The sequence below is a fragment of the Stegostoma tigrinum genome, chromosome 11 (genome assembly GCF_030684315.1).
Source record: "Stegostoma tigrinum isolate sSteTig4 chromosome 11, sSteTig4.hap1, whole genome shotgun sequence".
NCBI lineage: Eukaryota > Metazoa > Chordata > Chondrichthyes > Orectolobiformes > Stegostomatidae > Stegostoma > Stegostoma tigrinum.
Window position 1 is genome coordinate 18,179,610 of NC_081364.1, and position 14,613 is coordinate 18,194,222.

General features: G+C 39.6%; 1 protein-coding gene across 1 annotated transcript in view; it reads right to left on the minus strand.

Annotated features, from left to right (window-relative positions):
• The window catches only part of LOC125460519 (protein disulfide isomerase CRELD1), a 29,249-nt gene continuing 14,636 nt past the window's right edge, over positions 1-14,613 (minus strand). Inside the window, exons 7-12 of the mRNA XM_048548058.2 lie at positions 14,419-14,595; positions 13,320-13,415; positions 9,137-9,220; positions 7,831-7,926; positions 5,610-5,750; positions 1-5,118 (exon numbers count right to left, since the gene is read on the minus strand). Coding sequence (XP_048404015.1) covers positions 4,898-5,118; positions 5,610-5,750; positions 7,831-7,926; positions 9,137-9,220; positions 13,320-13,415; positions 14,419-14,595 — 815 coding nt within the window. The 3' untranslated portion in view covers positions 1-4,897. The remainder of the gene's footprint in view (positions 5,119-5,609; positions 5,751-7,830; positions 7,927-9,136; positions 9,221-13,319; positions 13,416-14,418; positions 14,596-14,613) is intronic.

Below are 14,613 nucleotides of genomic sequence, written 5' to 3' on the forward strand. Positions count from 1 at the left end.
TTTTATTTACCACAAAATGTTTATTTTTTAAACCAGAATTTCAGTGCCAGCAGCACCAGTGTTTTGGAGGATCTACCCCCATCTCACCATGTTTATAATATATAATTTCAATTGGAGTCTTCTTGTTAGCAACCAGGCACATTCAGAATGACCAAGTAGCACAATCACCAGCTCCATTATGATCCAATATTTATTCCAGCCTTTTTTTGTTTTAAATTTAGCTAGGGCACTTCCAAAGAAAGGTTGAAAGTCAGAGAATTAACCGAATCTTGGTGAAATAACTGGACACAAACCACAAAAATTACAGAATCAATAAAGAATGTAAGATTCACTTTGAATAAATAAATAAAAGAATGAATAAATTCACTCAGGTCCTGCACATGTAATTATACAGATAACAAAGACAAAGACAATCTTTGGGGCATGCCACTGATGCACCTCAAAGATTCTACATATATACACGCGGGTATAATACAGAAACATCAGTATCAGACAGCCATCCACTCAGCTAATAAGGGGTAGTATGAGAAATGCCCAGCATAATTCACATACACAGCAGTTACTTCATGTCTATAGAGGCAAAACTATCAGTTTGTGATAGTAATGCTCAACTAGCCTACTTCCACAGGGTCAAAATTACACATTGCTACACTATACGGTAGGCAACATGAAGAAACCTCCAGTTTCTTTGTTTGTAGAAGTATATCCGACATAATCTTCAACAACAGTAAAGCAGTGCTCAGCAAGGATCCAACAATTAAGACAGAATTATGTCACACACCTGGGGCTTGAATTATTGAACCATACACTTTCCGATTTGAAGAGTAGTAGTGGGGCAGTTCAGTCCACCTTTTAGAAGATGGGAGTGATGCCGTCCCTTATTTTCTCCCAGGAGTGGAACGGAGTTTCAGTACAGACAATTCCACTTTCCACCAGCAGATGGCTGTGGCACTGTACAAGCTACAAAACTTTGGGTGCAATTACAAATGGGACACACTATGCACCTTACGCACGGGGATAAAATTCTCTAGTAATGCCCTTTGAGGTTAGCCTTCAAACAAAAATGATTTAAAATTATTACATTTTAAACTAAACTGTGAACATACGGGGCAAAAAAGTATTTGAGTAACTCTCAGCTATGTCCTTTGTACCTTGTCTTCAACAAATAGAACAAAAATGAAAGGTTTGTGCTAAAGAAAATGCCAGGACTATGGTCATAACTGTTTGTTAATGAAGGACTAATTTGCACTCAAAGTTTAAAAGCATTGCAGTACATTAAGAATAACTTTTATGCATATTTCTCAAATTTACTGAGAAAACAACAGGAATCCAGAAACACAATTTTTTTTTGTTTTGGGTGGGAGGGGATTAAGTGGATGGAAGCCAAGTTAAAACCAAACCCTTCTCAAATCTATCCAGGTACTCAAGGCTAAATAGAGAACTTATGTATAGCCCATTACTTTCAGTCAATTCACAATAAATATGACATGGAAAATTATTTCCCACACTTTGTACAATAAATTAAGGATAATGAATATTATACAGACAAATGATAAAATCTTTAAATATCCTGTAAATTACTGACACATTTAAATTCTACTGATGTTGGGCCAGGCTCATCTCAGGGTCAGGAATTTTAAGAAAATAATTTTCAAAACTATACACACAAACCTCACATCATAATTAGTATAAATACAATAGAAAGTGCCTAAAATGCTGAAAAATCAAATGCTGGAAATAAACAACAAATCTGTCAGCATCTGTAAAAGACAAGTTACGGGTATTCACTGCTGAACAGTACATACCTGAAACATCATACATTCTATACATTCATGAGGACGTACCCAAAACACCACCACCCGACTTTTTTCTTCACTAATGCTGATTTGATTGCCAAATGGAACCATCGCTTTCTATTTCCAACCATATTATTTTTAATTGTGGAAAATAAGTTAAAGTATAAAGGAGCATCAATGGGGGACAATGACAAAGATCAATAACCAGCTGATCGACAGCGTTTTAGCTTTGATTAATAGAGGGATCGAGTTCCGGAACCAAGAGGTTATGCTGCAGCTGTACAAAACTCTGGTGCGGCCGCACTTGGAGTATTGCGTACAGTTCTGGTCACTGCATTATAAGAAGGATGTGGAAGCTTTGGAAAGGGTGCAGAGGAGATTTACGAGGATGTTGCCTGGTCTGGAGGGAAGGTCTTACGAGGAAGGGCTGAGGGACTTGAGGCTGTTTTCATTAGAGAGAAGGAGGTTGAGAGGTGACTTAATTGAAACATATAAAATAATCAGAGGGTTAGATAGGGTGGATAGGGAGAGCCTTTTTCCTAGGATGGTGACAGCGAGCACGAGGGGGCATAGCTTTAAATTGAGGGGTGAAAGATATAGGACAGATGTCAGAGGTAGTTTCTTTACTCAGAGTAGTAAGGGAATGGAACGCTTTGCCTGCAACGGTAGTAGATTCGCCAACTTTAGGTACATTTAAGTCGTCAGTGGGTAAGCATATGGACGTACATGGAATAGTGTAGGTTAGATGGGCTTGAGATCGGTATGACAGGTTGGCACAACATCGAGGGCCGAAGGGCCTGTACTGTGCTGTAATGTTGTATGTACTTTAACCATCTACATACCGCAGTCTTTCAACAGGACCAATATAATTTCCATTGATATGAAGCTAAGGGATCTATGCCCCTCCCAATGATAAACCTTGTGTAATGATAAACACACACTTGCAATTACTGAATGTTGTAGAGAGTTGCACTGTCAACTGTCCAAGACTCAACTAAGTGTTCAATTACTAGACTAACTGATCCTGACAATACTGCGTTAGCAGCAACTAAAGACAAAAATAAATCACAAGCCAGGTTCTCACTCTTCATACCCAAAAATCTATGTTGGGAAGTGTATTATCACTTGTGGTTTAGAGTTTACCGGTGATATCACCCCATCATCCACCATGGGACAAGAACTATTCACCAGAAACTTTATACTCACAGGGATTCCTGAATCTTACCCAAGTTAGTCATCACTTAAAAATTTCTTCCCTGCAGACAGAAGAAAAAAAATGACACTTCTCAGATATGCTTCATTAACAAAAAAGCTAAGGGTCATTTACCGAATTCAAAAGGCAAGATCAACATTGGTACAAAGATCTTTGCCAGTGGGTTGTGTAAAGGTTCATTCCAATTTCATGGTGTTAATCCCATCGTAGTGTTAATTCACAAATGAGTGTTTGAGAGGCTGCAATAATGACTTCTACAAGTTTGAACAAGCGCTGATGTCAGGCTGCTTCACTTATCAGATACAGCCAAAAATCCTTTAAAAATACTCACATTCCCATCTCAAAAAGGTGTCAAGGACATCATGTTCAGAGTTAAATCTACTTGAGTCGAAATATGCTGACTCTCTTCCAATATAAAATGATAAACAAACCTCTATTGTCCACAAAGGGAGATAAAAAACTAAAACTGAACCTCTGATGTTAAGCTGATTGTAACCCAACCCTTGGCTCAACACAAATGCTTTATTATCTTTACTTCTTTCTGCAAAATTAGCACCAAGTGTACATTCTTGATCCCGACTCCCCCCACCCCTTCATTACATTTTAGTCATACTGTCCATAAATAAAGATATCAGCTTTCAAGTTTAAGTCTCTTTATACAATCTATAAGAATGTCGTTCTTTAATCCAACTGCATATCAAAGATGAAGACCAGAACAAGGCAAGCCTTCTGCCACCACACTGCAGGCCAAAGCGAAGCCACTTGCTTCACTACTGTCAAATGATCTGATCTGGACTCATCTATTTCCTGAGGCAGGATGTGCACACAATGCAACCGATAAAGAACATTCCTCTGATAAATCCAATCCAACTTTTGCCTGGCAAGTTAACAGCAGCCATGTTCAAGCTTTGATCGTATCACGCCCAAACTTCTATAACATTTTCGTGGCTAGCCTCAACCCTCCCTTCAAGCAAAATGCCACAAATCCCCAGATATAGCCTCTCTAGCCTCAATTTCTACCCTGTCTGAGTGAGTGTATTCTTATTCTTATCTTAATTGTAACTATAGATCACTTCACATCTGCTGTGAATAGGATACCATAATAGGTCAAGAAAAAGCATTACTTACTGAACAGTGTATCAGTTATAGAAGTTACTTTCTCATCATCCCATCCCAACAGATTGCGGAACACATTCATTTGCTTGTCCATGCTGAACATCAAATTCATTCTTGTACTCATTCATAGTTGACACCTCTACGGCTTAGGTCTATTTCCTTCTATGAGGTAACTTACTTAAATGAAAACCAAGACTGCGGTCAGACATTAAATACCCTACAAAATGTAATGGAGACAACTTCCAACCAGATTCCAAGTCTCAAAAACTAGCACAAACTGGGCTTGACAGGCTGAAGTTGGAACAATGCTCCAAAAGTAAAGTTTGACATTTTGTAAACGGAAGCACAATTTCATTGAGAGATGACAGAAGATAAAACTTCTCCCCTGAATCTTAAATATGCTTTTGGATAAAGCCCATGCTGCAGCTTTTTTACAATAAATTAGAACAGTGCATATTCAGAAAACATTACATCATTGAACATTTTATCGAAACGAGAATTCACTAGAAGTATAGCAGAAGAATTGCTTCAATAGAAACACCTCCACACACTCCGTGTGAATATATATAATCTTGTGTTTTCAGACATGCACAGTTTACTCATGTTGAATTCATAATTTAAAGATTGCTATTTTACCCATACTTCCATGTGGCAATCCCAGCTGCTGGGCTCTGCAAAATAGTCCTCTGGGTAACAATCCAGTTTCGTTTAAAATCGTCAGCTACTACCACAGACAGCCATCTGATTCTTGCATTCAAATTAAACTTCTTCCTTATTTGCCTTTAAGAAATCCATCCACAAGACGATCTGATTTCTCTGACAGCCAGTAGCCTGCCGTTGCTGCAATGGCCCCAATGAAGATGGAGGTGAAAACCATATCTCCCTTTGCAGCTAGTGTTGCCAGTGCACAAATGATGACGCCAAAGAACATCTGCTGTAAGACCACCATCTCATCCTCAGTGACATTGTCAAACAGACCTTCCTCAGGAACAGCTGATAAAAAGATGGAGAGAGCTGGGCATTAATAGTTTAAAATCATATTTATTTTGACCAGCTCTAATTAGCTTCACTTCTTAAAACCTCCAGTAGAACTGCACCTCTATGAATTGTATTTCAAGTATATAATGACTTTTATTTATGACTTTGAGAAAAGTTTTGATTGATCTTCATGCTCATCAAGTGTAAAAATGCCCATGTCAATGACTAGAACTTCATCCCATGTATCAACGTTTGGCATATAAGGCAAGAAATGAGTCAGATGCAAAATAAAATGCTTCCACCTTTGCCCAACTGAGCATTCTTGGGTTGGCTATTCAGCTGGTAAAGCATCTGCTGTATTTCTGCACATTTAGAACACTGCCAGCTAATGTAACATCGCTACATAGAACATATTAGCTTTGCTTAAACTTTCAAAACAGATTCACTGTTGATGCATCTTGGAATACAGGGATCCAGGTTTGGGTTAGAAAAGACGTAATACTTACGAGTCACCTGGTCCTCAACACAAACCCCATCCTGTTTGGAGAACCCATCAACGCAAGCACACATGTAGCTGCCCTCCGTATTTCTGCATTCCTCGTGTTCACCATTACAGCTTTGTTTCTCGCTGTTACACTCATCGATATCTGTAACAGAACATAATGAGACAATGAACTTTTCCCAACTGAATTATTTCTTCAGCCTTCAGAACACTTGGAGTAGGTCTACCATTTCCATGCCAGCTCCCAACCTAACAGCTTGGCACTATAAAGTTTCTTTAATCTGGCCGTGATTTACTTGCCAGTGAGCAGCTTTGGCTACTGGGATGGCACTTTTTTTAGCCACCTCATTTTTCTATCAACTGGGATAATGATAACTCATGACTGCACAGTCTGAATCATAAATTACTTGCCATCTTTATTTTGAAGATATCTTTTTCTACTAATTTCTCTGGTCCATTGTTAAAATTTGTGCAGCAACCAGCTGACATGTGACATCCTGTACCTGAGATAATTGACTTCCAGCAACCAAAATCATCTTCCCTTATGTTGTGTATGACTCGAACTAGCAGCAGGTTTCCCCAACTTCCCACTGACTCTAGTTTGGGTGGGATCCTTGATGTCTCTGTCAAATGTTGATGATCAAGGTGGTTGTGGGTGGGAGAAGGATTGGTAATGGGCTCGGTTGAATTGGTTTTGTTTTGTGTACAGGGCAACTTTCCACATTGCTGGGTAGGTGCCAAAGTTGAGCTAGCAATGGAACAGTTCGACTCAGGGTACAGATATTTCTGGAGCACACATCTTTAGTACCATGGCCCACGGCCAGTATGTTGTTGTTAAAGTCCTAAAGAACCTAACAAAGGGCCAGAAAAATCTATTTTAGAAATTGAACAAATATACCCGTTGGTAAAGATAGCATTTCTCTATATCTAAAAACTTTATCTTCAAATACTTTTCACAACACGGTTAAAAGACATTTGGCTCTCTCACAACTATTTGTCAATTTCATCTTCACATGATTCTCTTCAGTCTTAAAATTTCTGTTTAACAGATATTTATCTATTTCTCCTTACATATCTTTTAGGAAATGAATTAGAACAAAGAACTATAGACGATGAAGACAAAAAACAAATTGCTGGAGAAACTGAGATAACATGGTGTGAAGCTGGATGAACACAGCAGGGCAAGCAGCATCAGAGGGGCAGGAAAGCTGACGTTTCGGGTCAAGACCCTTCTTCAGAAATGGGGGAGGGAAAGGGGATTCTAAAATAAATAGGGAGAGAGGGGGAGGCAGATAGAAGATGGATAAAGGAGAAGATACGGTGAGAGGAGACAGACAGGTCAAAGAGGTAGGGTTAGAACCAGTGAAGGTGAATGTAGGCAGGGAGTTAGGGAGGGGACAGGCCGGTCCAGGGAGGAAGGACAGGTCAAGGAGGCAGGATGAGGTTAGAGGGTAGGAGAAGGGGGTGGGGCTTGAGGTGGGAGGAATGGTTAGGGAGGCGGGGACTAGCTGGGCTGGTTTTAGGATGTGGTTGGCGGGGAGGGGAGATTTTGAAGCTTGTGAAGTCCACATTGATACCCTTGGGCTGCAGGGTTCCCAAGTGAAATATGAGATGCTGTTCCTGCATTTTTCGGGTGGCGTCATCATGGCAACGCAGGTGGCCCAGGATGGACGTGTCATCCATGGAGTTGGGGGGGGTGGGGTTGAAATGGTTTGTGACTGGGTGGTGTAGTTGTTTGTTGCAAAGTGAGTGTAGGTATTCTCCAGCATCAGCAGTTCCTACTATCTCTGCTGGAGAAACTGAGCCGGTCTGGCAGCATCTGTGGAGAGAAAGCAGACTGAGTCTAGTGACACCTCTTCAGAAGCATATCGCTAGATTCGAAACATTCACTTTGGCTTTCTCTCCATGTATCAGGGATCCTGCTGCTGGTAGCACCCTCTATTTCCAAACAACAGTTCTACATAATAAAATTCTCCTGACTTTTATTCTTTTGGTGATAATCTTAAAATTTACATTTCTAATTATTGTCCAATGAAAGCAATTTACCAAACTAGTCTTGATTACGATTACAATCATATTTTCTCTGAATCTTTCCTGTTCAAGATGAAAACAGATCCAGTCTAACTGATCTTCATAACTAAAGCATCCATCATTCAGCCTTCTGAAACCACTCCACGGACTTGACATCCTCAAGATGCCCCTTGGGTAAATATTAAATTGCTTACCGAGACACTTTGTACCATCCATCTGATAACCTTTGTTACATTTTTTACATCTGCTAGGTCCAGCTCCCATACAGGTGAAACATGCCTTATCACAAGCTGGAAAAAGAAATATTAAATAAATATTACAGTGTAATGCCTGAGAGTGCCATGGAGCCTAGTAAAGTTACTCCTCAGCCTCAGTTTAAAACTTGTCTGCCACATTCGTACAGATTTCATCACATGGCAGACAAGAAAGAAAAATGAAGAACCAAATAACACTGTGCAAAGTAATTATCAAGCGTTTCAGTTAGTCCCTTTCATTTTGTTACGACCTTCTTGGTCTCAATGACGATCAGCAAGCATTGATGAATCATATAAGAAATAGGAACAAAGTTGATCATTCTGTTTCTTGTACCTGCTCTACCATCCAGTAAGATGGACCTGAATTAAATGCTTGAACTTAAGGCCACCTTTTCTCAGTCAAGATTATCAGATACTTTAACTGAAATCAATAAGCATTCTATTCTATTCTATTCAAAAAGCATCCCCAGTGCTTTTTTTTGTGTAATGAGGCAGACTTGATTAGGGAGCTGAAGGTGAAGGAATACCTAAGGGTCAATGGCCATAATATAACAGAATTAACCCTGCAGTTTGAGAGGGACAAAGTGGAATCAGATGTAACAATTCAGTAAAGGTAACTAAAGAAATGCCTCGCAGCAGGAGGAATACATACATCACGCCAGATTACTAACATGCTGTAACATCTAAAGAAACGATCAGGAAATTAATTTAACACCCTAACTCTCTCTTCAATTTATCCTGCTCATCAGTCTTTGGCCAAGACAATCAGCAGAAAATTTACTCTAAATAAAAGCCAAGTACTATGGATGCTGGAGATCTAAAATAAAACAAAGTGCTGGAGAAACTCAACGGCTCTAGCAGTATCTGTGTATAGATAACCAGAGTTCAAGGAATTTCGAAGTTCTGACAAAGAGACTTGAAACACTGAATTGGTTCTCTCTCCATAGACGCTGCCAGATCGGTTTAGTTTTTCCAGCAGTTTTTATTTACTCTTAACATGCTGGCAATACTTAAAGGAAGGAAATCTTAAAAATAGAAGAAACACATTGACTTGTGACTTGATTTTGCTTTGAAGGCCCAAATGAATTCAAGTCCCAGTCAGTATGAAGCATCAGTGGGACAATGAAAAGAAATGAAACAATTAAGTGAACAATTTTGTAAATACATTATAGAGCGGCATCAAAAACACAAATTGCAGTAGGTTTGATGATTTAGCAGTCATCGCAAAAAGGACAGCAACACTAACCTTTACACTCGTAGGAGCCATCCGTGTTCGCACAGTACTGGCCAGGTTTGCAGTTTGCCAAATCAGTGTCGCACTCATCAATATCTGAATGAGAGGAAAGGGGACTGTGAGATTATTTTTAAACAAACAATAACAATACCATTAAAGACAGTAAACTACCTTTCAAAACTCCAAAGTGCTATTCTTACAAGTTACAAACAACCTGCCCCTACTGTCAAATAATGTACTCGTTTGATTAAAAATTGTTCAAGATTGCTGGATATGTTTAAAGAAATAGATCTCCAATTCTGACTTTAGTTTTGTGATTTTGCAATTCTATCTCAAACTGTCCTTATGAGTTGTTACTGGATCCCATAAAAAGTCAGTCACACATATTGAAAGTTATAGCTATGTATTTATAATATCATAATATATTTACTTGGAGAGTTAGAGGACAGAAGGACACAATTTGGACTCTGACATTCTTTTCAATAGAAAAATCCAAATCCATCACCTTGTTTTCTCACTTAGCCCTAAATCACCTCTCCGTAATGTTTATCTACTCATTCCTTTAAAAATGCAATGGCCTACACTTCCATTACTAAAGGAATCTGCGCTACTGCCCCAGAGATTTCAGCATTGTATGGAGGAACTGTTACATTTTGGAGGCACAGTTTCTCAGGTGAGATAGTTCTCTATGGCTAATATAAAGTTGCCATAATCCCAGAGGACCATACAACCATATAAACAACTTGTGGCAGAACTCACTTGGGAACAGGCAATTCTGGATTTAGTGATAAGTTATGAGGTGGAAGCTAAAATCAGGAGTTGCTGGAAATACTCAGATTTGGCAGCATCTGAGGAGGGAAGCAGATATATCATTTCCGGTCCAGTAGCCCTTCTTCAGAACTAGTCATTACATTCAAAACTTTAACTCTGCTTTCTCTCCACAGGTACTGACAGATCTACCGAGTTTTTCCAACAATTTCTGATTTTGTTTTAGATTTCCAGCATCACCAGTGCTTTTTTTTGTGTAATGAGGCAGACTGGATTAGGGAGCTGAGGGTGAAGGAATCCCTAGGGGTCAGTGACTATAATATAATAAAATTAACCTTGCAGTTTGAGCGGGACAAATTGGAATCAGATGTAACAATTCAGTAAGGGTAACTACAAAGACATGAGGGACATACTGGTTAGAGTTAATTGGAAAGGGGAACGTAGCTGGGAAGACAGTGAATCAATTACAGCAGACATTTCTGGAGGTAATTCAAGAGGTACAGCACAAATTCATCCCAAGGAAGAAGAAGCATATTAAGGGGAAGATGAGGCAACCATGACTAATCAGGGAAGTCAGAGATAGCATAAAAGCAAAAGAAAAAGCATCCAATGTGAAGATTAGTGGAAAGCCAGAAGATTGGGAAGCCTTTAAAAACCAGCAGAGGATAACTAAAAAAGCGATAAGTGGGGGAGAAGATGAAATATGAGAGTAAGCTAGCTAGTAATATGAAAGATTGCAAGAGATATTGTTAGATAACTAAATGATAAAAGAGAGGCAAGAGTGGACATTGGACCGCTGGAAAATGAGGCTGGAGTAGTAGTATTGGGAACAAAGAAATGGTGGAGGAACTGAATCAGTACTTTGCACCAGTTTTCACAGTAGAAGACACAAACAACATGAGAACTCAACAGTAGCAGAGCACAGAGATGGTGTGGTGGCCATCACTAAGGAGAAAGCGATGGCGAAACTAAAAGGTTTGAAGGTGGATAAATTACCCAGACCAGATGGACTACATCCAGAGTACTTACAGAGAAAGCCAAAGAAATTGTCGAGGCATTGGTGGTGATCTTTCAGAAATCACTGGAGTCAGGGAAGATCCCGCAGAACTGGAAAGTATCTAGTGTATTACCCCTGTTTAACAAAGGAGAGGGACAGAAGGCAGAAATCTATATGCTAATTAGCCTGACTTTGGTGGTAAGATTTTAGAGCCCAATATGAAGAATGAGATTGCAGAGTTGGCGGGGCGGTGCGGAGGATCTGTTCAAATTCTTGCAGGAAGTGATGAGCTAAGTTAGACAAAAGTGACTAGTGGACAAAATCTATTTGGATTTCCAGAAAGCCTTTAACAGGGTACCACACTGCAGTCTGCTGTTAGACAAGTGCCCATGGTGTGAGGGGTTAGGTAATAGGATGGATAGAGGACTGGCAGAAGGCAGAGAGTAGGGCTATAAAGGGATCTTTTCACTATGGCAGTGAGCGACTACTGAAATTCCACAGGGGTCAGTGTTGGGACCACTACTATTCATGTTGCACATCAATGATCTGGAGGATAGAATTGAGGGCACGGTTGCTAAATTTGCAAATGATGCAAAGATAGGTGGAGGGATAAGTAGTGTAAAAGAAGTGGGGAGGCTGCTGAAGGACTTCAACATGTTAGGCAGGTAGGCAAAGAAGTGGCAGATTGAATACAATGTGAGAAGGTGTGAGGTTATGGACTTTGGTAGGAAGAAGAGAGGCGCAGACCATTTCCTAAACAGGGACAGGCTCCAGAAATCTGAAGCAGAAAGGGACCTCGAGGTTCTAATTCAAGATTCACTTAAGGTTAACAAGTGTGTTCAGTTAGCAGTTAGGAAGTCAAATGCTATGTTAACATTCATTTCAAGACAGCTAGAATACAAGGGCAGAGATATAATGCTAAGAGTGTATAAGGGTCTGGTAAGACAGCATTTGGAATATTATGAGCAGTTTTGTGTCCCTTATCTAAGGATGTGCTGCCGTTGTAGGGGGTCCAGAGAAGGTTCACAAGAATGATGCCAAGGATGAAGGGCTTGTCAAATGAGGAGTGGTTGAGGACTCTGGGTTTGTACTCAGTGGAGTTTAGAAGGCGGGGGCAGAATCTGATTGAAACCTACGGAATATTGAGAGCCCTGGATATTGTGGCCATGGAGAAGATGTTTCCATAGGATTGGACCAGAGAACACAGCCTCTCATAGAAGGAATAATCCTCATAACAACTGAGATGGGGAGCAATTCTTTCAGCCTCTGCAACAATAAATCCCACAAATTAACTACCAGAGGGCTGTGAAGGCTAGGTCATTGATGGCTTTAAGGCAGAGGTAGATACGGTCTTGATTAGTAAGGGGGTCATGGATTATGGGGAGAAGGCATGAGAATGGGATTGAGAAACAGAGTTTGCTCCATGGTCAAATGGTGGAGTAGACTCAATGGGCCCAATGGCCTAATTCTGCTCCAATATATTAAGGCACACCCTCAGTCTCCTCTGCTTCAGGGAAAACAATCCCAGTCTGTCCAAGATAACAAAGTGTGAAACTGGATGAACACAGCAGGCCAGGCAGCAGAGCAACAGGAAACTTGATGTTTGCCCTGACCCAAAACATAAACTTTCCTGCATTTCTGATGCCATTTGGCCTGCTGTGCTCCTCCAGCACCACATTTTGTTATCTCTGACTCCATCATCTGCAGTCCCTGCTATGCCAGTCTGTTGAATCTGTTTTCACAACTATAACTCTCCAACCCGGGTAACAGCCTGGTAAATCTCCTCTGTGCCCTCTCCCATGCAACCACATCTCTCCTATAGTGTGGAATCCAGCATTGGACACAGTACTCTACTGTGGCCTAACAAACCTTTCATACAGTTCACATTAATGTAAAACTGCAAAATGGAGATAAAAGATACCACGGTGCTACTTCAAAGAATAGCTGAAGAGCTGTCCAAAGTGCCAAAGTCAATATTATCCTTCAAAATCACAATATTAGACATTATAAGCATGATCATACTGATTCTTGAGGAAACTATCTGTGTGCAAAATGGCTGCTGAATATTTTACAATAAAACAGTGACTACACATCAAAATCAATTTATTTGTTGCAACATATTTTGGAATATCCTAAGTTTCTAGAAGATGCCACACAAAAGTGCAAATTCTTTTCTAACTTATTTTGTACAAAAGGAAATTTATTCTCCACTCACTTTGGCATGTCAAAACTAAAAATTGATAACCCCTTTATTTTCCTAAACAGAAAGATAGTCCATTTCTGATTTTAACTGAATCAACACAAGTATGATAACTAGAAGCCAAAACAGCGTAATGAATAACAAAATGAACAGATTGTCATGAAGATAAATATGACATTCAGTCCTCAGTAGATGAGAAGGATTCAAAAGATAAGCAATTAAGTACATACCAATGCACTTGTCATCGTGCAGGAACCAGCCAACTTTACACTCTTGACATTTATAGTCCTCAGGACCTGTGCATTTCTTGCAAGACTTGTAGCATTCTGAAATACAGCAGCCAGCAGAGCACAAGATCAATTGATCTATTATCTGTAACTTCAGTAAAACTATACTTAGAAATTGTAAGCATCAAATCTGAAAAGTTAAAAGTAGATTTTGAATTTGGATTAGGCATGTAGAAACAAAGTTCACTGTTGATCGATGGGCGTCATTTTCAAAGTTGTGAAAATTTTAATGTCTTGGTCCAGGTGTGCTTTTCTGGAAATCTTTCAGGCAACAAATTTGCTTTTGTTCACCTAAGTAATTTAGGTCCATAAAAACTAATTATTTTTATATATCACATCAGTTTCAAGTACTCAAGTTTATATAAGATTAAAACTTTCTATGTGATCCGAAGAATACCAATTTGCTTTTGTTCCTGAGCATGCTCTTCTCATGAGAAATGTAACATTTACTCACATGCATATACAGGCCACTGCTATGAAAAATCGATGCCAAGGCAGGGGCAAATTCAAAAACTAGTCAGACACTACTCCAATTCTTTCAATTTGCCCTCTAGGCTTTCTCATGGAACAGAACAGTGGTCAGCATGGGACCCAACATCCATTCTATGTATATCTGATAACGAATTTTGTTGAGTAATTTGCTGGCATTAGCCAACATAATGAAATTTGCTCCAGTCATCATCTAAAATGTTCCACCTAAATGAAATATATGGATACATACATATACATATATAATGGGTTGTTTAAAAATTAAGGGTAGACTTGAAGCCGACTTGCTCAGCTCGGTAAATTAGGTTTTAAACGTAGCTGAATACAGTAGAACACTTAAAAGGGGGACTTCACTCTCTGACTTGTTCTACATTTCAACATGTAAAGTTAAGAACAGATCAGAACTCCCACTAGTGACAAAGGCATTATGGTATTACATTTCACAGAACTCTCTGTGCATGCTCCTCTTAACCCAAAAATGCCCACACATGTACTTCTCATGTCTTCGAGTTATGCTTACGGAATAAAAGATATCAAAATATGCATCACATACCTTGACATACCAGCTGGGTTTCATTCCTTGACTCTTCATAGTATCCATCAGCACACTCCATACAGATAGGTCCTGCATAGCCTGGATCACAATTACATATCCCAGTTCCAGAGCGAGTTCCATCGCCATCGCACTGACCATATCCACTGCATGGTTTTGTGGATCCACCTACGCACGCTGTAAACACAGAATAAA